Source organism: Triticum urartu, chromosome 5 (genome assembly GCF_003073215.2).
Source record: "Triticum urartu cultivar G1812 chromosome 5, Tu2.1, whole genome shotgun sequence".
NCBI classification, from domain to species: Eukaryota; Viridiplantae; Streptophyta; class Magnoliopsida; order Poales; family Poaceae; genus Triticum; species Triticum urartu.
This window is the reverse complement of record NC_053026.1, coordinates 5,084,544-5,106,973: the sequence shown is the minus strand read 5'-3', so window position 1 is coordinate 5,106,973 and position 22,430 is coordinate 5,084,544. Positions and strand designations below refer to the sequence as shown.

At 47.6% G+C, this 22,430-nt stretch overlaps 3 protein-coding genes and 1 pseudogene across 3 annotated transcripts; 1 reads left to right on the top strand and 3 right to left on the bottom strand.

Annotated features, from left to right (window-relative positions):
• Nucleotides 1–2,914: 2,914 nt before the first annotated feature.
• LOC125555619 lies at nucleotides 2,915–3,695 on the bottom strand (annotated as a pseudogene).
• Nucleotides 3,696–10,052: 6,357 nt separating this feature from the next.
• LOC125506795 (F-box/kelch-repeat protein At1g57790-like) lies at nucleotides 10,053–12,391 on the top strand. Its single transcript, XM_048671504.1, has 2 exons — nucleotides 10,053–10,900; nucleotides 10,979–12,391. Exons 1-2 carry the CDS (start codon nucleotides 10,627–10,629, stop codon nucleotides 12,241–12,243), a joined length of 1,539 nt encoding a protein of 512 aa, XP_048527461.1. The 5' UTR covers nucleotides 10,053–10,626; the 3' UTR covers nucleotides 12,244–12,391.
• On the bottom strand, nucleotides 12,254–13,664 carry LOC125506796. The gene has a single exon (XM_048671505.1). The coding sequence runs from the start codon at nucleotides 13,549–13,551 to the stop codon at nucleotides 12,511–12,513; it is 1,041 nt and encodes a 346-aa protein (XP_048527462.1). The 5' UTR covers nucleotides 13,552–13,664; the 3' UTR covers nucleotides 12,254–12,510.
• Nucleotides 13,665–14,027: 363 nt separating this feature from the next.
• LOC125506794 (casein kinase 1-like protein HD16) lies at nucleotides 14,028–19,920 on the bottom strand. Its single transcript, XM_048671503.1, has 16 exons — nucleotides 19,468–19,920; nucleotides 18,988–19,110; nucleotides 18,827–18,900; nucleotides 18,661–18,730; nucleotides 18,514–18,569; nucleotides 17,965–18,036; nucleotides 17,785–17,879; nucleotides 17,504–17,570; nucleotides 17,294–17,423; nucleotides 16,969–17,187; nucleotides 16,752–16,879; nucleotides 15,738–15,912; nucleotides 15,570–15,660; nucleotides 14,960–15,117; nucleotides 14,553–14,741; nucleotides 14,028–14,446 (listed from the first exon to the last, which is right to left on the bottom strand). Exons 1-16 carry the CDS (start codon nucleotides 19,552–19,554, stop codon nucleotides 14,387–14,389), a joined length of 1,794 nt encoding a protein of 597 aa, XP_048527460.1. The 5' UTR covers nucleotides 19,555–19,920; the 3' UTR covers nucleotides 14,028–14,386.
• Nucleotides 19,921–22,430: the final 2,510 nt, after the last annotated feature.

Genomic DNA, 22,430 nt, shown 5'->3' with positions numbered 1-22,430 from the left:
TGAAATCCTTGTATGGCCTGAAACAAGCGCCTAAGCAATGGCATGAGAAGTTTATTACTACTTTGACATCTGCTGGCTTTGTTGTTAATGAAGCTGACAAATGTGTATACTATCGCTATGGTGGGGGAGAAGGAGTTATACTGTGTCTGTATATCGATGACATACTGATATTTGGGACCCACCTCAAAGTCATTGAGGAGGTCAAGGCTTTTCTATCTTATAACTTTGAGATGAAAGACCTGGGCGTGGCTGATGTTATCTTGAACATCAAGCTACTGAGAAATACTGAGGGTGAAATTACACTTTTGCAATCCCACTATGTTGAGAAGATTTTGAGCCGTTTTGGATATTCGGACTGCAAACCTTCTGCAACACCATACGATCCTAGCGTGCGGATTCGAAAGTTCGAAGGCACGGTTGTAGATCAATTGAGATATTCTCAAGTGGTTGGTTCACTAATTTACCAAGCATGTGCTACTCGTCCTGACATCTCATTTGTTGTGTGCAAACTGAGCCGGTTTGTTTCCAATCCGGGAGATGTGCACTGGCATGTTATTGAGCGAGTGATGCGTTACTTGCAAAGTACTGTGAACTATGGAATTCACTATTCGGGGTACCCGACGGTACTTGAGGGCTATAGTGATTCGAATTGGATATCTGATGCTGATGAGATGAAAGCCACAAGTGGACATGTCTTCACACTTGGTGGTGGTGCTATTTCCTGGAAGTCTGGCAAGCAGACGATCTTAACCAGATCGACTATGGAAGCAGAACTCACAGCATTAGACACATCATGCGTCAAAGCAGAATGGCTTTGAGAGCTTTTGATGGATTTGCCGGTGGTTGATAAACCAGTGCCAGCTGTCCTTATGAACTGTGACAATCAAACGGTGATTGCCAAGGCTGAGAGTTCAAAGGACAACATGAAATCCACAAAGCACATAAGAAGAAGATTGAAATCTATCAGAAAATCAAGAAACTCCGGAGTGATAGCATTGGATTATATCCAGACGGCTAAGAATCTGGCAGACCCTTTTACTAAAGGGCTATCACGGATTGTGATAGAAAATGCATTGAGGGAAATGGGTATGAGACCCACGTAAGTTGCCATGGGGGTAACCCAACCTATGTGATCGGAGATCCCGTGAATTAGGACCTGGGAAAACAATCCAGCAGTCAACTGAGGAGAGTATCCTTAATAAACCCACTCCGTTGGAGATGCAGTAATACTCTCAGTTCTGTAAGGCAAGCTGACTTTTCTCTTAATGTGTTCCAAATCTTGTGTAAGCAAGATGCTAACCTACAGAGCATTATTTGGAGCAACACACCTATGTGAGCCCGCTTGCTGGTCACAGTCTATGAGATTGGGTAGACTCTAGGAAGCTCATGAGAAGGTACGGAGTATGACTAATAAGCTCCCGCCGTGGGGTTTAGTCTTCGGCAGCCACGTATCAGCTGACAATAGGCGAAACTTCTGCACGCCAAACTGACAATTCAAGGCATAGTCCATTGTTCAGTTGTGACGAAGTCTAGTCCTGTTGCTCTAGGTGGAAGTTCAACTTAACTGTCTCCACTGAAATTTCTGATATATCAAACAATGTGTGGAACAGTTGACAAACTTATGTGCCTCGAGATCTGGTGGGGGATTGATGGCTTATGGATGGGCTTAGGCCCATATAAGACACTAATCTCTAGTGAATCTTGAGGCCCATGTATGATATGGCAGGTGGTGGGAAGTTTAGTCCCACCTTGCTAGTTGAGAAGAGTTGAGACCCCTTTATATGGGCTGCTCTACCACTTGCCATTGGGAGCTTTGGAAGAGGAGTGATACACGCGCGCTCCTCCTCCTCCGCCACCCGCCTCGCCACGCCTTGTCACTTCGCGCGCGCGTCGCAGGTTGCGGGGACGAGCCAAAGCTTATTTTTGCCGCTCAGGAATGAATTAATTAATCAGGGATTAATTAACAAGTCTTCTCCGGGAACGACGACTCCCTTCTCAGGAGTGCGTCGACTCGGTCGTGGGCCTTCGCCCAGGCCCACGACTTTCTACCCGATGGACTATATAAGAAGGCTCTGGCTAGTGGAGTGACCTAGTTCGGTTCACTCACTCCCTCTCGCGTAACCTAGCCGTCATCTACTATTCCTCACGCTGTGCTGCCTCCAGCGATCCCATCCCGACGACCGCGTGCACGTTTGGTCAAGAGAGCAGGTGCCTCCGGAACCCTGTCGTTCGAGATCTTGGTCGGGAGAACGGCAATAAGGTTTTTGGGGAGTGTCTCGATGCGACTGCTCCCGATCCGTCCCCAACTCCGTCCGCCGCTGCTTCCACTACTTCCCCTGCATCGACACCATGGCCGACGACGACGCCGCCAAGAAGAAGGCCACGGAAGACACCGAGGCTCCTGCTGCCGCCGCTGCGTTGGCTTGGCCAACAGGAGGGTATGATCTGTTCATCCCTCGTTTACTCGTACTTGTGCTAGCCGTATCTGTGCTGCTCATAGATGGTTCACTTCTATGTTCTGTACGTGTTAGTATGCTTAGGTATTGCTATGAGATGCATACCGTTTATGCCATGCTAACTGTTTACTCGTGGATTAGTCTAATCGGGAAAGTGCTAATATTTCCAACAGAGGTGTACCTCATCCGGTTTGGAGGGTGGGGGTGGAGGGGGGGGCGTCAATGTTGGAGATGCACATAGACGCTCCCTAATTTTGAAAGCCTAACTAGAGTTGAAGTTAAAAAATATCCCTCAAATCAAATATTAAATATGCTTGAAACTTCCCACATGCATTGTAGAAATCCGACTCTAATCATGATATGTGAATGTGAGTTAACAAAATATTCAAACCAAGAAAAAAGGAGCCTCCAATATAATGTGCTCACATGGAATGTTGGGGAGATCGTACGCTAGCTAGCTAGGTTTCTACAGGAGGAGGGGAAAGTTTCTTGTAGGAGCCGATTGCACAGGCGATGGCAAAGATGAAGGGTCCGAATGCTTTCGCCATAAGGTGATGGTGATGTCTTAAGAGAGGTGTAACACTCCGGGGGTTTACCACGCCTCCCCGGCCAGATCGCCGCCACATCGACGAGATATAGTCGTGCCACCCACAACGCCAATAACCTGCACACGCCCACACCCACACCATCAGAGAAGAGGAGGAATTAATTAATTAATTACTCCCTCAAGTAGTGATCTAAATGCTCTTGTATTTATTTATGAAGGGCTCAACTCACTCACCATGCGAGCATGGCGAAGAAGATGCCCAGCGCGAAGCTCAATCCAGAGACGCCGTCGCGGCGCACGCAGCAGCATCCGTGTCGGAAGGTGAAATACGAGACGCAGCCCACAAGGACAGCCAGCTCGGCCAAACCCACCACGAAAGACAGGCTCATAGGGTACACGCACTCACCCCTGTCGTTCAACCTGATATCCTCAGGCTTCTATATATTTTTTTAAACAAAACAAAACAAAAAATTACAACAACCAAGTAAGTATAGTACGTATTCCGTTCCGTTAAACACATGCAAATTAACAAACAACCAAAAACATAATAGTACTGCTAGTATGAATAATATCATGTGGAACATGTGCTTGCTTACCTCGGGCCTTGTGGCATCGTTGGCGAAAATCAAGGCCGCTATGCCTAATACTACCACCAAGTCAATTAGGAACCTTTTTAACTTTTCTGTGTTCATTTCGTTGTTGTCAGTTTGGTGGTAGGGTCATGTGGCACCCAGCTGCAAGCAAAAAAGAAACAACAAGAGAAATAAGATGGATTGTTAAGATTAAGACATTATGGAAATACATGCACTCGCAATTCACATGGAGATGCATGCCATTGCCGCAGCCACGGGACTGAAATTTGTGTATGGGTCTGGTCGGCTTCTTGCGTATGCATGCTTGCATTGATTCTTATTATGAGGAAGGAACCATGTCGAAGCGGGGATGGAAGTTGTGGGAAGGGGAATGAAAGTAGGTGAGCGGGCGTTTAGCGGTGGAGCTAGTTTCTCGTTTGTTTCTTCCTGTCCCAAAGTAAGTGGACCTCCGACTTTCTTGGAGAGTCAAACTTTCTTAATAAGGTTGTGATGGGGACATCCTTCTTCAAGAGGCGATGTTAGTAGCATGGCAAATCGGCAAGAAGGATCCTCTTGGCTGCCTCGTGTGCATGCAGAGGTTGGACTACAATGTTAGGCCAGTCATAGTGAGAGTAACATAGCGCATTTAAAAAAAATTGTTTATGTGACAAGTAGTTAATGAGATGCTCCGTCCCCCAACCCTAGCCTCCCCTCCTCCTCACCCCCAACCCTAGCCGCCCCTACTCCCTGACCCCCCCCCCCTCCCTTCCTCGCCGCCGCCCGAGGCAGCCGCCGGGCAAGCCCGGGGCGCCAAGGATGGTGGCGGCGGGGCCTCGGTTGCCCTGCTTCTGCGTGGGGACCCCAGATCTGGAGCGGTGCCTCCATTGGCAAGGCACGGCCGGCTAGCAGCCGTGCGGGCGGTGGATCTCATGTCCCGACTGCGCGGGTGGCGGGATTCGGTGGTCGTTGGCGGCCGGCGGCGGCTTCTGCGACGGTCGGTGCGCGCGATCTGGCGCCTCCCCCTCCTCCCCTGGTCGGCGTGTGCGCCAGCCTGGTCGGGCCACACTTCCTCTTGGTCGCCGGTTCTGTACAGGAGGTGTTGCTGGTGGCGGGGATCTGGTTCAGGCGAAATCCCTAGCCGGCTATGACCGGCCGCGCCGACGGCGACGCCTGAGGGTGCCGTTCCTTCCTTGGAGGCGTCAGTATGGACTGATCTCTTCACTTCACCTTCCCCTAGTTCTCCCAGACGCAAGCCCTAACTTTGTTGGGCGGCGGCGGCGCTCACGGCGCCGTTCCCTTCCTGAAGGCGCCGATTTGGAATCTTGGGGTTGGTGGCGCTTGTGGGTGGTGGACGACGGTGGTGGTGTGGCCCGATCCTAGCATGGATTTACGTCCGTTGCTTGGAGATGGACTCGCGTAGATGGAGGTCATCGGCTGGCGTCATGGTGGCGTGAATGGCGGAGGACCTGCCAAGGCTCGCGTAGGTGGAGGTCGTCGTGGTGGCGTCGATGGCGGAGAACCTGCCAAGGTTGTCACCTCTCTGCTCTGAAAATGGACCAGTGGAAGATGGCGGCGACAGCACATGTGAGTGTGTCGGACCGGTTTGAGCCCCGGACCCGGCAGATGGCTCGGTCGGGGCCTCCGGCTTTAGATGTTAAGCTTAGGTGAGAGGTCTGGGTATGTGGCCCAGCTTGCACCCTTCATCATTTGGATAGGAGTAGCGGCAAATGTTGCCAAGATGGCGGATTCGGACATATTGTTGTTCTACTTTGTAAGGTCCTCGAGAATAATCAATAAAATGGCCGATGCATCTCTCAGATGCAGAGGCCGGGGATCATCCTCCTTTTCTAAAAAAATAGTTAATAAGATGTTATAACATAATATGTTACTGCAACATAGCGCTTCTCAAGACATGATGAGTAAGCTAATAAATGAGACCATCTATGACATTATTATTATATTACTTTGCATTATAAAAGAAGTAACTTAGACTAGTGTCATATGCGTGACACTAGTATAAGTTACTCTCTACTATAACCAGCCTTAGTAGCATCAAGGCGAGGTAATCAGCATGGTGGAGGACGTGGAAGGGACGGGATTGGGATAGACCAACTGACCAAGTGTGTTCTGACTTGTGAGCTTCCGACAAAGACAAAGAGAACAACGCTTAATTACCGTCGGAAAGTGAGTTGATCGATCGGGCGATCGTAGCCATCAGTCGTGCGCGCACACAGTTGTTTCCCTGTTTAATTTTTATTAATTATATTTCTTACAAATATATGCTACTAATGGCTATGACCATATTTTGTTGATTTCCGGCAAGAGGAAGCAGACGGTATCGGTGCTAAAACTGGCAGATCTCGGGTAGAGGGTTGCAAGCTTGATGATCTGAGCTAGATGGTAACAGAAGAAAGTAGGGACACATTGTTTAACCAGGGCCCTCTCGAATAGGTAAATCCCTACTTTCTACTTTTGATATATTGATTGTGATGGGTTGCATCCAGTGTAGTTTTTGGCTTCTTTGCTGGTTGCTTCTTTTGGTGCTCATGATGAGCAACCCGCTCAATGGTTCTGGAGCACTTCTCGCATCGGCGTGTATGCCTCGAGGAACGAGCAGATCTTTGATCAAATCTTTCTATTCTTTTTCTGCTAACCAGGTGTCTTCCATAACACAGTATCTTGATACTATGTCTGATAGCTTAAGAAACATTCTGAATCATCTCCGTGCGAAGACTATGGATGCCTTCATTATGACAATTCTAACGGAACGCCGGAATAGCTTCTGTATCGCAGTAATCTAGGATCTTATTTTTTACGAACAAGAATCTCATCTAGAATTGCCGAATGGTTTTTCTAGGCTTCTGCTTAACATAGGCCAAATCCCAGACGTCGGTTGGTCTCGAACCCCCGGGACAACATGCGACGTGGGGGCAGAGCAAATCCGAATCCGGATCGATTTGACATCGTCCTGCGATGCAAGGGTGGCTCAAGGGGACCCTTGGGACGTTTGCGGGGCGGCGTGTTCGAGATCATCTTGAGAGCGCGGATCCGATCTCCAAGCTCGATTCAATCGACTGTGGCCGCTGTTCTTTGAGGGGTGACCCGCCGGTTCCTCGGCCATGGCCACCGGACTGTCCTCGGCCGGATCCGAGGATGCTCCACAAATTGCTTAGGTAGTACTAGCAAAAGGGCCCCTGCGTTGCAATGGAGTAAAAAACCATAATCTCCAATAGCCATGACCACATTTTGTTGTATCACCGAGATACAATATCACTCTCAATTTCATGAAATCATAAACAATTTTTGAAATCATGAAATAAATAAATTCATGCACATATTTGAAATCGTGAAGACTTTTAAATTTTTTTGAACATTTTCTAAAATCAAGAACATTTTTTAATTCATGGCCATTTTATACTATTATAAAACATTTTAAAAATTATGCACATTTCTTAAAACGATTTTCTTGAGTCCGTGAATTTTCCTAGAATTGATGGACATTTTATTTGGAAATTGGTGGAACAACTTTTCAAATTCACAAACTTTTTGTTTTGATTTGATGAACTGTTTTTGGATTTAATGAACATTTTCTGAAATGCAAGATCATTTTTTGAATCAGCGAACATTTTATGAACGAATAAACTATTTTTTAAGTCACGAACAGTTTTTTAATTTTTAGGGTATTTTTTTACAGAAAGACTGTAAGGGAACCCCCTACAGTATAATTGGTGCAACAAACCCAAATTGCAAGTACCGTGCCTTGAACCTGGGTGGGTGAGAAGGCATCATCCCCTTCCTACCACTAGGCTATACCTTAGTCTGCTTTTTAGGGTATTTTTCGTTCATGACATTTTCTGAATTGCCCTATTTTTGTTCAAATCATCAACATTTTTTAATACACGAACTTTTTAGAAAATCATGAACATTTTTTTATTTTCCAAACATCTGTTTTCAAAAAAAATTGAATAAGAAAACATATTTTTACAAAATAACAAAAAAATGAATCTACAGACATTATATTTAAAAGCTCTCAATTTTTTATTTTCGAAACTTTTTTAAGTCCCAACTAATTTAAAGTATAAAATAACAGAAACGGAAAAGAAAAAGAGAAAATAAAAACGAAATATAGAAAATAGGCCGGTCGGATATGGGCCGGCCCAACGGGCATGTCGCATCTCTCCCAGCGCGCAGAGCACTGTATAAGAGGTCCCTACTGCATGGGCCGGCCCAGGCGGGGAATTCCCTTGTGAGAAACATTTTTTATCACTTATAGATGGCATTCGTATGTAATTTTTTGCAACCTTGGAGGAAAAATCCATGACATACCGCCGAAAGCAATAGCCCTTTGATTATTAGTTAGTTATAGATATAGATTTTAGTTTAACTAGCAAAACGGCACGTGCGTTGCAAGGGGTGAAATAAATCATAATCTTAAATGGCCATGACCACATTTTACTGCATCACCAAGAGACACTATCACTCCCATTTTAATGACATCTTGAAAAAATTGAAAATCAAGAACATTTTTAAACTCGTGTACATTTTTCAAATTTGTGAACATTTTTACAGATTTTCAAACATTTTATAAAATCATGAACATTTTTAAAATTCATGAATTTTTTCTAAAACATTTTTCTTGAATAGGCTAACATTTCTAGAGTCAAGAACATTTTTTTGGAAATTTATGGAACAATTTTTTAAATTCACAAAAAATGATTTAATGAACATTTTTGAACTGCATGATCATTGTTTGAATCAGCCAACATTTTATGAATCAATAAACTATTTTGTAGGTCAGGAAGATTTTTTGAAATTTTAGGATATTTTTCAATTCATGAACATTTTTTGAAATGGCGAAATTTTGCTCAATTTTATTAACATATTTTAATACACAAACTTTTTGAAAAAAGCATGAACATTTTTTGATTTCACAAACATTTGTTCCAAAATTGCAAACATTTGTTAAAAATCGCGAACATTTCCTGAATACACAAACATTTATGAATTATTAAGCACTTTATCTCAAAAATATCTTTTTTTTAATGTTTGAAATCTTTTTAAAGTCTCAAATTATTTAAAGTAGAAAAAACAAAGACGGAAAAGGAAAATGGAATTTGAAAAATAGGCCGCCTGGACATGGGCCGGCCCAAAGAGGCGCATTGTGTCTTCTCCCATCGTGCAGAGCACATTATAGAAGGTTTCTACTACATATTGGGCCAGGCGCCCTAGCCTTATCGGGCTGAGGGGAGGCGCCCTGACCTTATTGGGCCAGGCGCACAAGTCCCTCAAGGCCCGTGTGGCTTGGGAGATGTGGAAAGTCCACCTGTGTATGGAAAAAGGAGGGAATTGGACTTGGAGTCCAACTCCTCCCCCTTGGTGCGTCCCTAGGGCTTGGAGGGCTGACCACCACCCCCCTCCACGTATATATAGAGGGGAGGGGGCACCCCCAAGAGGACACACAAGCCTTTGGCCCCCCCCTCTCTCCCGTTACTTCGTAACTCCTCCGTCTGTGTTGTTTCAGTAGCGCTCGGCGTAGCCCTGCCGGAATCACTCCATCATCATCGCCGTCACGTCGTCGTGCTGTTGGTGATCCCATCTGCTTCTCATCCCTCGCTTGCTGAATCAAGAAGGAGGAGACGTCATCGAGCCGTATGTGTGCTGAACGCGGAGGCGTCGTCCGTTCAGTACTTCATCGGTTTGGATCGCGATTGGATCGTGACGAGTACAACTACATCAACTGCGTGATATATGCTTCCGCTTAACGGTCTATGAGGATACGTAGACACACTCTCTTCTCTAGTTGCTATGCTTCTCTTAGATAGATCTTGGGTGTTCATAGGAAGTTTTTGATTTTCATGCAATGTTCCCCAATACAGCGAACCTCTGCAACCAGAAATCGTTTGCCATCTCCTCCCATGAGTCTGGTCTCTCCCATGAGTGTGTGAAGAGAAGCTACCATTCACTCCCCTGGTAGTACTGCAAGCATAGCACACGCGTATGAATCATACTTCTACCAATTGATTTTGACTATATGAGAGAGAGAGAGAGAGAGAGAGAGAGATTAGGTGCGAAGATATATAATATGGAAGATAGAAAATTTGAGGAATTTTGTCAAAATTCGGCGCAATCATCTAGATTTGTTTGGTTGTCATATTATTGGGGAAGAAGATTGGTAATTTACTATATTAGAAAAATAACAAAAATTCCTTGCTTAGTAAACCAATCAAGCAACATAAAAAAAATGGAGTACATATAGTATGACTAATTTACTACTCCCACTATAAACTAATATAAGATGTTTTAGACCACGACTTTAGTGGTCTAGAGTGTCTTATATTTATTTGCAGAGGAAGTACGTTGTGAAATTAGGACTATCATTTTAGCTTATAAGGTTATTTTTAAACACATTATTCTATAACTCACTTGCACTCTCATCATTCATATTTAATTCTTGCCAGATCAAAGAAGCGTACCATTTTATTTTACAAATACCCGCAAGCACATGCTCCTGATCATACTGACAACAAGTTGTATCCATGAACAAAATCCACTTGAACTTACGAAGGGAGTTCAGTAATAACGGGAATCATCAAGTTCCAAATCTTGAGGAGCTCAAATGCAAATGTGTGAAGCCACCCGCCAAGCAAATATTCTAATCTTCTGTGGGACATTAGCTTTTCAAATAATATTCCAGATCCTCCTTTCCCCGTTTACTGCTACACTAGAATTTCCCAGATTAACCTTGGAGTCCATGAGATTCTGTGCAAGCATGTACGCACTCTTAACTGAAAACATGCCACTTTTCTCATGATGCCAGGCACAAAGTTGCACTTGCGGAGTTGAATTTGGAAGCAGGACTGGGTGCTATTTTTTAAAAAAAAATCTTGAATTTGAAATTTGAAATTTATAAGGGGAGGTGTTAGAGGCGGGGTCGGTCTGGGTCCGGTCCAGGAGGTAGGAGTATTGTTTGGACGGACCGACTCGTCGTCTGGCCTGGCCTGGCCGTGAGATAAAAATTCCTTCTTTGTCGTCTCTGCTCTGGAGTTCATCAATGGCGGATACATACCGAGCAGGGGAGGGGAAGCAGATCGGGACCGGGATGCTGGATCGGGCCAAGAGGGCGCCGCCGCCGGCAGCCGCCGAGAGGAGCGCCAAGAAGCCCTGCTGCCACCGCGGCCCAAGCGTGCCGGAGATCTCCTCCCTCCTCTCCTCGCTCTCCGTCGCCAAGCGCCACTCCCCGGCCGCCGTCCACGACCACGACCACGCCCCCCTCAGCAAGCGGCCCCGTTACGACCACCACCATGACCTCGACGCCCGGATGCGAGGTACCCACCACGAAACTCCGATCCGATCCCGATCAGTCGCCCCGTCACCACCCCATGGCTCTGCATCTGCTGCTGCAGGACTGGAGATCAGCTGCGAGACGACGCAAGACATGGAGGAGCAGGAGCAGGGGCCGGACTGGGCGGGCTTCCTGCCGGAGCTGCTGGGCCTCATCTGCGGCCGGCTCCCTCTCGCCGACGTGCCGCGGTTCGGCGCCGTCTGCAGGCACTGGCGGTCGTGCGCGTTCCCGGTGTACCCGGCCGACGCCGCGCCCGTCCTGCTCAGCGCCACGCTCACCGCCGCCGGCGCCGTCCGCTGCTACAGCCCGCACCTGCACAGGACGTTCGTCCTCGCCGCGCCTCCCCTGCCCGAGGGCGGCAGGGTCTTCTCGGCGGGCGCCGGCGGGTGGGTCATGCTCAAGACGCCGGGCAGGACCGTCGTGTTGGCCAACCTCCTGGACGGGTCCGTGCACGAGACGCCCGAGCGGGAGGGCGACGATCGGGGGTTCATGACCTGCGCGCCGCGCCGCCACGACAATGGCCGCAACAACAACACCGGCAACCCTCCCAATCCCAACGACTGCTGCTTCGACGTGTTCGCCGTCTTCTCCGGTATGGGCACCGTCAGGGTCGAGAGCTGGGCCGGCGGCGGCGGCGGCTGGAAGAGCGTCGAGGAGCAGAGCGGGTTCAGAATGTCCTGCTGCTGCTGCCCGGTGATGCACAAGGGGATGCTCTACTGCCTTGGACAGGAGGGTGCTCTAGGGGTCTACGATCCCGGCGAGGCGACGTGGAGCGCGCTCCCCAAGCCCGCCGGCTTCGGCCCGGAGCTCGCCTACAAGAATTGCCACCTCGTCGACTCGCGGTCGGAGCTGCTCGCCGTCCTGACGGGCAGCAATGGAGCCCCGCCCATCTACGTGCTGAGGCTCGACGAGGCCAAGATGGCATGGAAGAGGGTCAAGTCATTGGACGGCCAGTCCCTTTTCACCGGAACGACGTCGTCGGTGTCGGTGGCAAAGCCGGCCATCGAGTCCATGGCCGACAAGGTGTACCTTCCCAGGCTCTATGGCCGGCCGCAGGTGATCCAGGCGGTGCTCGCCGCCTCCGATGGTCGGCTCTTCTTCGTCGGCAAGGCGGCAGAGCTGGAGCAGCAGGGATTGGTCACGGCGTCCGGTGGTGGGGTTGACGGCGGCCCCTGGTGCTACGACATGGAGTCAGACTCCGGCGGACAATTCCTGGGCTCCAAGACCCTGCTGCAGTCCTTTTGGGCTCATCTCGGCGGCGCGGCGCCGCCGCTGCCCTCGCCGGATGAGGATGACGATGATGATGATGGAATGGTTATAGACTGACCGGCATCCATCCATGAAACTGGTCTTGCCATGTACAGTAGAATACACTTGTAATAAGATTGTATTATGCTTATCCTACAAATCAAAAGGAAAAAGATTGTAGTATTATACTTGCATATACTATATGATATTAAGATTTTTTGAACTATATATATATTCTACTAGAGCATGTCTAGATGGAGTTCTTCTAAGAACTAATCTTTTGCCCTCCCTCTGTTTGTCTGTCTGTCTTATGTTGTTGCAATATGAATGGAGAATGGAGCTAATCTATGAAGATGATGATGATGATGTTGATGAATTGTTGTTGTTGTCGTTGTCGTCGAAGCGGAGGTGGAGCGGGACGCCGGGGGTGGGCTCGACGACCTTTGCGTCGGGGAGCGCGTCGGCGAGCATGGCCCTGAAGGCCTGGATGGTGCCCCGGGTGGAGACGAGGGCGGCGAGGAGGCCCTTGGCGTCGAACTCGCCGTTGCTCATGGGCACGACGTAGCTTGGGCGGAGCAGCCTGGCGAGCTCCACGGCGTCCTCCTGCCCGGAGACGAGGGTGAAGTCGGCCGGGAGGAGCTGCTTGACGACGGGCGTGATGAGCACGTCGGCGCGCAGCGCCCTGTCCCGCAGGAACCCGGCGTCGTACACGCAGTGCGGCTCGTAGTAGACGCTGGTGTTTTTGCCGGCGGTGACGATGTAGCCGTTCTCCGGGCGCTGCCACGGCGGGCCGAGCACGGGGCCGGCGGTGGCGAGCACGGTGACGGCGGCGGCGGTGGTGGACTGGCCGGGCTCGAGATAGGTGACGTGGGTGAAGGGGAGGGCGGAGAGGATGGGGCGCGCGTTGGGCGTGGCGACGACGGGGAGGCCGGGGCGGATGGCGGCGAGCTGGGTGAGGGTGCGGAGGTGGCAGTGGTCGTCGAGGCTCTGGGTGATGAGCAGCAGGTCGGCGAGGAGGCCGGCGTCCGGCTGTGGGTGAGAGTTGGGGAGGGTCTTCTTGGCGGCGTCGAAGAGCCAGGGGATGCCGAAGTCGAGGTTGCCGACGAGGATGGGGTCGACGAGGACGCGGAAGCCGCCGGGCAGCTCCCACAGCCAGCCGTTGAACTGGAGGTAGGTGAGCTTCACCGCCGCCGGAGACGACGCCGAGGTTGTCGCGGGTGTGGTGGTGGAGGAGGAGGAAGACTGTGTTGCGTTGATGCTGCTGCTTGTGATTCTGGTGGTGGTGTGGTGGATCGGTGCTGGCCGACGGCGAGGTGTGGAGGTGGAGGTGGCGCCGCCGGAGAGGATGGAGGGAGGGAGGAGCTTGAGGAGGAGGAGGCCGGCCATGGCTGATGGCTCTTGTTGGATCTATCTGTCTCCGGCTTGGGTTTGGGTTTGGTCTCGTTGGAAGTGGATGGTTGGCAATGGTGGTGGAGGTGTGGCCACTTGTACGCCTCCGGCTCCAACTGCTCTGCTTTCTCTCCAAAAAAGAAAATGTTTGGCAGCCAAGCCATGAAGAAGCGTTCGATTTGCCATGCCTAAAAATCTCTTTATTTATATTTTTTTAACTTTATATATACATATGTATTGACTGATTGTACAATAATAATTGTTTGCTTGTTGACTGATAATAATTCTAATGTGCACTAGTTGCTGGCAAAAGTTAAAAAAAAAGGTACAAGTGCCAAACTGCTTTGCTAGCTTAGCTTTCATGGAGATGTCTGTATTTTAGCAGGAATGTACTATAATGAGAAGCGATTTAGTACTCCCTCCGTCCGAAAATACTTATCATCAAAATGGATAAAAGGAGATGCATCTAGAGATGAAAAACATGCATGGTACAAGAGACCAGCAACATAATCATCATCATGACTAGCAGTGAGTCAGATAAGATGGTACATTACATGATGAGGAAATTCATTCATTCACAATCCATCCAAACAAACTCACTACAATCGATGCTGCAGTAATTAAAATTAAGCAAGCAGATGCTATGAAAATATACACATGAATGGGATGGGATGGGGTTGGGGTTGGGGTTGGGGTTGGGGTTGGGTTGGGTGTCAGCAACAGGAATCAGGTCTGGATAAATAGGACTCACTCAAAGAGCCATCACCTACTACCAAGGATGCATTGCATCCAGCTCGCTCCGCGGGCAGCCATGGCTATGGCTATGCTACCGCTACGCCACCGTTCGCCCGTAGCAGATCCCGGCGAGGTAGAGGTTCTTGGCCCACTTGTCCTGCAACATTTTCATTCCAACTCGGTCAGCAAAAGCTCTCCAATCCATAACAACTTGCTGCTTTACTAGGGAGGGAGGGAGGGAGGGAGGGTTCAAGCATGCATACCTTGACATGCGCGCTGGGGAACTGCGACGTCCGCAGGGTCTCCTGCGTCTCGTCCCGAGGCCGGCGCCTCGGCATGCTCAGGATCAGGGCCGACTGGTCCATGGTCGCCGCCATCGCCGTGATCCGGTACCCGTTGTCCCACCGCCTGTGGACGCCCTCGCTCGGGTACAGAAAGTCCAGCTCCACCACCTGCCACCAGTAACAACGTTTTACAAAGTCAACTATGAGACAACCAACAAGACAGGCGGCATCTTGGAATGTGTGCGACTCTGGGAGTTCAATCTTACACGCCTTTGCAAACAGTGGCATGTGAAAGAAAACATGGAGCGAAAAAAAGCCATACACAACTCATGTTTTGCTCCATTTATTTAAGGAAATGCTTCAGAATGATGAAATCACAATCTCACCTGGTCGGTGAACCCAGCGTTGCGTGACATCACTATGGCCCATCGGCTGCCCGACGTCGCCATCGACGTCACGTGGAAGCCTTCCTTCCATTTCTTGTTTATCCATTTGAAAGGGAAGGAATCGCTCACCTTGTAGGACTGCTGCGTGTATGGCGTGCCTGCCAGTCATCAGAAATACCACAACATATTATAGCACCAGCTAAGCAGTTATATGTATAATAAAAAAGTTTCCCCGCAAAACAAAAATCTACAAGAAAAAGCAACACAAGAATCATGAACAGGGGCTCCCATCAAAAGATGGCAACTGCAATCTGGTAAGCAGAGAAAATATCACAATCTGGTAGCAAGATACTCAGATGGAAGGTGCCTGTTCCTGCCATTTCAGATGACTGATCCTGCTGTTGGAACACAAGCGGATTTGGAGCAGCGACTTCGCTCTCCTCTCCAGGTTTACTTCTGAGGCTGATTCACACAGATGTGGTACATTGCAAGACAACTAGACTCACCAGGAGATACATGCTTACTATCTATACCGCAACATATGCGACAGCTAGGGAAAAAACAGAAAGTAAAGACTATATCTATACGTAACACAAAAAGATATGCATACCTTTGGACATCACTACAAGAGAGCTTCCGATGTTGGCGCCAGCGACAGAACTGATGTAGAAATTTTTCTCCCATTGTTCCATAATCCAGTCCTGTTTTTTTTTGGTTAAAATGAGTGCAAATGAGGAGAATTAAGTTACACGAGGGACAGATGGGAAGTTTCTTCTACCTTGTGAAGGAAATGTGGAGACAGTTCATAGACTTGATCCGTGAAGCCAGTTCCAGCATCCATAATGATTGCCCAAAGATCAACACATGATGATATTGAGCTTATCAGAAGACCATCCTCATTTCCTTTCTCCACGTGTGGCGCTAACCTATTGTCAGCCACATTATAGTGGTACCTATCAAGGAAAATAGTTAATCAGCCTGTATACAAATAAACTACATAAAAAGATGATGATGATGGTGCATCAATCAATGCAAACAATGAAGGAGAATACTCTAGATTGTCAGCGTATTTTGGTTCCCAGCAAAGATTGTAAAGTTTCCTTCATTTATAGTCCCTCCGTTTCTAAATATAAGTCTTTTTAGAGATTTCAATATGGACTACATACGGAAGTATGTAGACGTATTTTAGAGTGTAAATTTTTCATTTTGCTCCGTATGTAGTCCATATTGGAATCTTTAAAGGACTTATATTTAGGAACGGAGGCTTGAGTTCTCCTAACAGGTTATAAACTACAGGCAACTCTGATGGAAATATATGGGATGTGGCACATGAGCTTCACAGGTCTCGGTGGAAAGGTAACTTTTTACCGTATTGCTATGCGTACGAGGGCATTATAATACATCATATCAGGGAAGGATCATCATACTCCAGGCCTACACGACAGGCAAATTGCCGACACAAGAAAAGTCTTATGTAAGGCATTTTTTGCTGATACAAAGGAGTGTGCATATCTGACCATGGCTAACAACATCTGCATTGCCTGTTACAGCTTACAGAAGCCAGTATGAGCCTAAGATGTAAACACAATGTGCTGGAAAGTACACGGTACACAGGTTCCATGAATACATCTAAAGTAAGTCTGTGAGTTGCTTTATGATTGTAACAATTAGGGTAAACCCTCAAAGCTGAACTTGAACCAGTAGATAACTGTCAAAAGAAATCCTAATATGATCCTGTGGGTTTCACTAAAACAATAGAGGAGAAGAGTTAGCTTGAGAATCAGAACTGTACCTCTGTTTCATGGGCGATCTAGAATTATATACAGAAATCCACTGTGTTGCTGGAACACCCAGGCGAATCTTCTTTCTTGCATTGCTATCGTCGTCGTCATTAAGCAGCCTAGAACGCTTCTGCCCTACCTGCAGGGAATGAAAGAATTTAGTAACACATGCAGTGTTTTCAGGTTCACTTAATAACTCCAAATCATGTGCAATGCCCTAACACGAACCTTTTGGGCTCCATCGGTATTGATTGGTCTGATGGAAGGGTTTGGTCCAATTAAAACATCGAACAAAGAAATCAACTTGGAGTAGTTTGGTTCCTCATCAAACTTCATGTTGACTACAGTCTCAAGGAATAGCTTAAAAGGTTGAGGACAGAGGCCGCAAAGGATATCAGGTGAGGTACTCATCTTTCTCTTGCACACCAGAAATGATTTATTATCACCCTGCAAACACACACACACACAATATCTATATGAGATTCTCAAACAGATATGCTACAAAATGATGGTGAATGGGCACAAAAACTAAATAGATTAGACAATATGATACCTGGTATCCTTGCCATGGTAACCTGCCTCGATGGAGAAATACTAGTGTATAAGCCAGTGATTCCAAGTCATCTCTCCTGCTTGCAGTTCTTCCTAAATGCGCATGGGCACTAGCATATCTGACTGTTCCTCTACACCAGGAAGACAAGATTTAGAACATCTGCAGATATATAAGATCGTATGGAACTAACAAATTTAAGGCATGGCAGACCTGAAGGCATCCGGACGTTGATCATAATCAACATGCTGTTGAGTAGCAGGATCTTTCCACTTTGTTGCTGCCAAATGAAAAAAAAAAATCTTAGATGATCCAAAGTTCCAGACACAAAGCAACATGGAACACTGAAGGTCTAAAGCAGTCAAGAATATCAAGTTTGAATCATCTAAACTACCAGTACACTAGCAACAGTATTCTACCAGAACACTCGGAACTTTCACCGCTGCAGTGTAAACTAACAAGTAGCAAGAACATGGATAAAGAGGTTTGCTTACCTAATCCAAGATCTACAAGAAAAAGTTTCTTTTCTTGAGGAGTTCCAGGCTGACCGAGAAGAAAATTCTCAGGTTTGACATCTCCATGTACATATCTGAAAGGAATTTGTACCAGCATCATGAGAAAGAGGGAAAATGCCTGATGCATTAGACATAGCTAACATTTGGATGCCTGCTTACCCTTTAGAATGCATGCTTTCCAGGATAGAAATGGCCTCTGCAGCAATACAGGCTACCATTTCTGATGACATGCTGAAAGTTTTCGACACAAGTTAGAAAACCAGGAAGTAACAAACTACACTGCAAAATTTAAGAATAGGTGCAAGATGAGAAATAATTCATCGAGTGTGAAAAAAAAAACTAGTCAAGACTCGGCCCTTCAACTACACTGTTCTCACGTAGATATGTTAAATCTAACCAAAAAATTTCTTCACATGCAACAAAAGAGCTTGTTAGTGTGAGAACGATGTAATGGGTGCATGAAAAACAATAATTTCTGCTTCAAACATCTTAGATACAGGCATACAGCAGAAACAACTGTTATATTTCTAAAAAGAAAATGTATGGTATATGAAGCAAGTAGACATTCATAACAGTGCGGTTGTATGTTTGGAAAGAGCGACTTCCAAGAGAAGCAGCTACTAAACAGCTTCCTTGAATACAACCAGATAAAAATAAAAGGAAGTCGGTCTAAGCCATTAGGAAGACTAAGAGAAGAAAGAAACTCACGTCTGCCCTGCTGAATTCCAGGAATCCCACAAGCTAGGCCCCAGCATATCCATAATCTGCAGTTTCACAAGAAGGATAAAACAAAACGTTGTGCTCCAAGGGTAACGTCATCCAGCAAAACGGTCGGAAAAGGGCAATAATTCATACCATGACATAGTAGTCACCCTGACGGCCTTTATAATGCACCTTGGGCACACCATGAGTACCTCCAAGAGCACTGGTATATATACAGTAGAAAAAAAAAAGTCATGACAAAGATGATGACACGAAGCATGAAGTTGTGACAAGGAACGCTGACAGAATAGAGACTTACGAATAGACATGCCACTCGTAAGGAGGGCCGTAGTTGCAGCCCTTGCTGGTGTTGTGCTCAAATTTGATTGCAACCTAGAAATAAAAAGCACAAAACATATGAATGAATGAATGAATGAGAAAAAAGCAGAAACAAACAGAGAGACAGAGAGAGATTGGCACCTCCTGAGCACCGGCGCCGCGGCCGTTGCCACCGGTTAGGCGGCGGCCGACAAAGACGTGGCCAAAGCCACCTTTGCCGAGCTTCCTCTCGACCCTGTACTCGGGAGATCCTCCTATCTGGACCTGATGATATGGCAGAAGGCAGTGTTATTAACTTGATGGGCATTCATCGCTCACAAGTCAAAGTTGTGTCTGCCTCTGTAAAACCAGCATCTTTTTTTCATTTGTAATCAAGATAAGACCTAGTGGCCGGCATGAAAGTAAAAGCTTGTGGGATGGGCCTTTCATTGGTGAAGTGAACCAATCAAATCAAGGAAGGTCAAAATTGATTGGGATTGGGCAAAATTGATTGGTCGTTTGCTCTCAGATCTGCTGAGAGACGGCCATGGTTTCCTCCTATGTGTGTTGGTAGTGGATAAGGGGATGCATTCGTGTTGAGCTCCATCAATGGAAGGGAGAGGGAGAGGGGGAGGGAGGTACCGTCTCGGGGAACGGGGCGGTGTTGCCCTCCTCGTCGTCGTTGCCGGCGGCGGCGTTGTTGGCGCTGACCCCGCCGCTGTCCGCCATCCCCCCTCCTTACCTGCTCGCTTTCTTGCTTGCTTGCTTGCTTGCTGTAGGGAGGGAGGGAGGGAGGGAGTCTGGGGCTCCTGCTTGGCCTTGGCCTTGGCGGCGGCGGCGGCGATGGCGATGGCGATGGCTGCCCCGGTGGCCGGTCACGCGACGGGGGCGGCTGCCCGCGGGAGGGACATGGTCTCTCTCGTCCGGCGATCCGGCGATCCGGCGACCGGCGCTTTTGGTTTTCTGTCTATCTACTAGTATCTGGCTAGGCTAGGCTAGGGCTTGCTTGCTTGGGTTGCTTCCCCGCCGCGGCGATATTTTCCCCCTCTCCTCTCCTCTCCTCTCCTCTTCTCTTCTTCCTCCCCCCTTTGCTTTCCTTTTTCTCTCCCCAAAAAACAGTGAGTCAAGCCTCTCTCTTCTCATCACCATGAAAGAAAAAGGAAATTACAAAACAATATAATAGGAGAGGCAAAACCATATAGTACAATATTGTGGTAATGGATTCGTTTCTTAAATACATAAATAAATATATTTAAAAAGAAAGAAAAATGAGTCTTCCGACCCAAGGGCTCGAGAGAAGGTAGCCGCTTTTTCACCCGCCTCGTCCGGACGTGACGGGTTGTTTTTTTGGTTCCCTGCGAGGTGGCGGCGAAGGCCGGATTTGACTTTGGTTCAAACTCGCGCCTGCGCTTTCTCAGGGGCGTCGTCTCCAAGCCGCGGTACCGCATTTCTTACTGTCCATGCTTTTTCTGTAAGGGGGGCGTGTCTAAGGTGGAACATCTCTTCTCCGGCGCTGGGCCAACGGAGAGGGCCTAGCGGCATCGTAGAACCATACTGCTTTTTTGGCACTGCTGATATTCGATTGTGATGTGTGAGTAATGCCCTCTGGGTAAGGGTCAAGGCATGGCCTCGCAGCCCCGTGTGAGGGTGCATTTAGCTCTAAATTATTTTTCGGTGCAATGACAATATATTCAGTGGGACTAATGACAATAGTCAAAATTTATCTCAATTTATTGTTTCCTAAGATGCTTGTTAGGGAGAGGATTGAGAACCCCCACCCCACTTCAAAAAGATCAAAGGCCTGGTTTTTTGGTGACTCGGAGGTTTTTATTTTGGTTTTATTTGTGTTGTAGAGAAATCGCACTATCAACCGGGATAAAGGTGAAAGAATGGCGGTGTGGGATGGGAACACCCTAAACTTATACACTTGTCTTCCTACACCTACCACTCAAGAATGGAGGTTCTTCGCCATCAATTACATACCCTCATTGTGCCCATAGGAGAACACCCCCCCCCCCGCACACACACTTCAAAAAGATCAAAGGCGTGGTTTTTTGGTGACTCAAAGGTTTTGTTTCAGTTTTATTTGTGTTGTAGAGAAATCGCACTATCAACAGGGGTAAAGATGGAAGAATGACGGCGTCGGAACACCCTAAACTTATACACTTGTCTTCCTCCACCTACCACTCGAAAAGGGAGCTTCTTTGCCATCAATTCCATACCCTCAATATGCCCATAGGAGATGCGCAGAGTATATGGACACCCCGTGCGCTTACCTAACACGGGCAGTCGGGCTAGCTACTTGCTCTCTAGACATCTGTGCCCACGGGGTACTGCATATGCCTCTAGACACCCCGTGCGCACAAGTGGTATTTTCATCTCTAGACACCCCATGCGCACAGGTCCAACTTAGCCCTTGCGCATGTTGTCCACGTTTGAAAACAACTGCTTGAGGATGAACACTATAAAAAGCCCCCTTCTCCTACCTCCAACCCTAATCCTTTTGCCTTGTTGATACTTGATGATGACCTCGGTAGCCATCATCATCCTTCACTTGTAACCCCCTCGCACGAGGTACTTCCACATCAATTTAAAAGAAAGCAGGAGTAGGGTATTACCTCGACCATGAGTGGCGGAACCTGGTTAAAAAACCCATGCAAACTTCCCTCTGGTACTTTCGGCTACACTTTCCCCTGTTGGTATATAAAGGTGTGCCCAAACAATTGCTACAGTGAGATAAACAATCATATATATTGAATGCAAGGTCAAGTGACCAAAGTAAACCATGAGTAAAATGGTAGGGTTAGGGATAACCAAAGACTTCTGAGACAAGGATGCATCTCAATGTTTACTTCTTTGGAGGGAAGCTAGTCAACGCTAGAGGATGAGTGTTAGAGGATGAGTGTTACAACGGAGGCTCACCCTATTCTCCTAAAGATATCACCATGGAGGTGATTCTCAACCACTAGTGGCAGACATTGAGGCATCCACCAAACCTTCACAAGCTTTTTGGGGGTAAGACACACCTTGATTCCTCACGACAAACCCATACCTCGAAGAGTGACACAAACAAAAGGGAAACGTGATACGTCTCCATCGTATCTACTTTTCAAACTCTTTTGCCCTTGTTTTGGACTCCAATTTGCATGATTTGAGTGGAACTAACCCGGACTAACGCTGTTTTGAGCAGAATTGTCATGGTGTTATTTTTGTGCGGAAATAAAAGTTTTCAGAATGACCTGAAAATTCACAGAGAATACTTTTGGAATAAATAAAAAAATATTGGCGAAAGAATCAACCAAAGGGGACCCACACCCTGGCCACAAGGGTGGGGGCGCGCCCCCCATCTTGTGGGTCCCACGTACCTCCATCAACCTCAACGCCAACTACATATATTCACGTTCGGGGAGAAAACAAATCAGAGAGAAGGATTCATCGCGTTTTGCGATATGGAGCCGCCGCCACCTCCTGTTCTTCCTCGGGAGGGCATATCTGGAGTCCGTTTTGGGCTCCGGAGAGGGGAATCGTCACCATCGTCATCATCAACCATCCTCCATCACAAACTTCATGATGCTCACCGTCGTGCGTGAGTAATTCCATCGTAG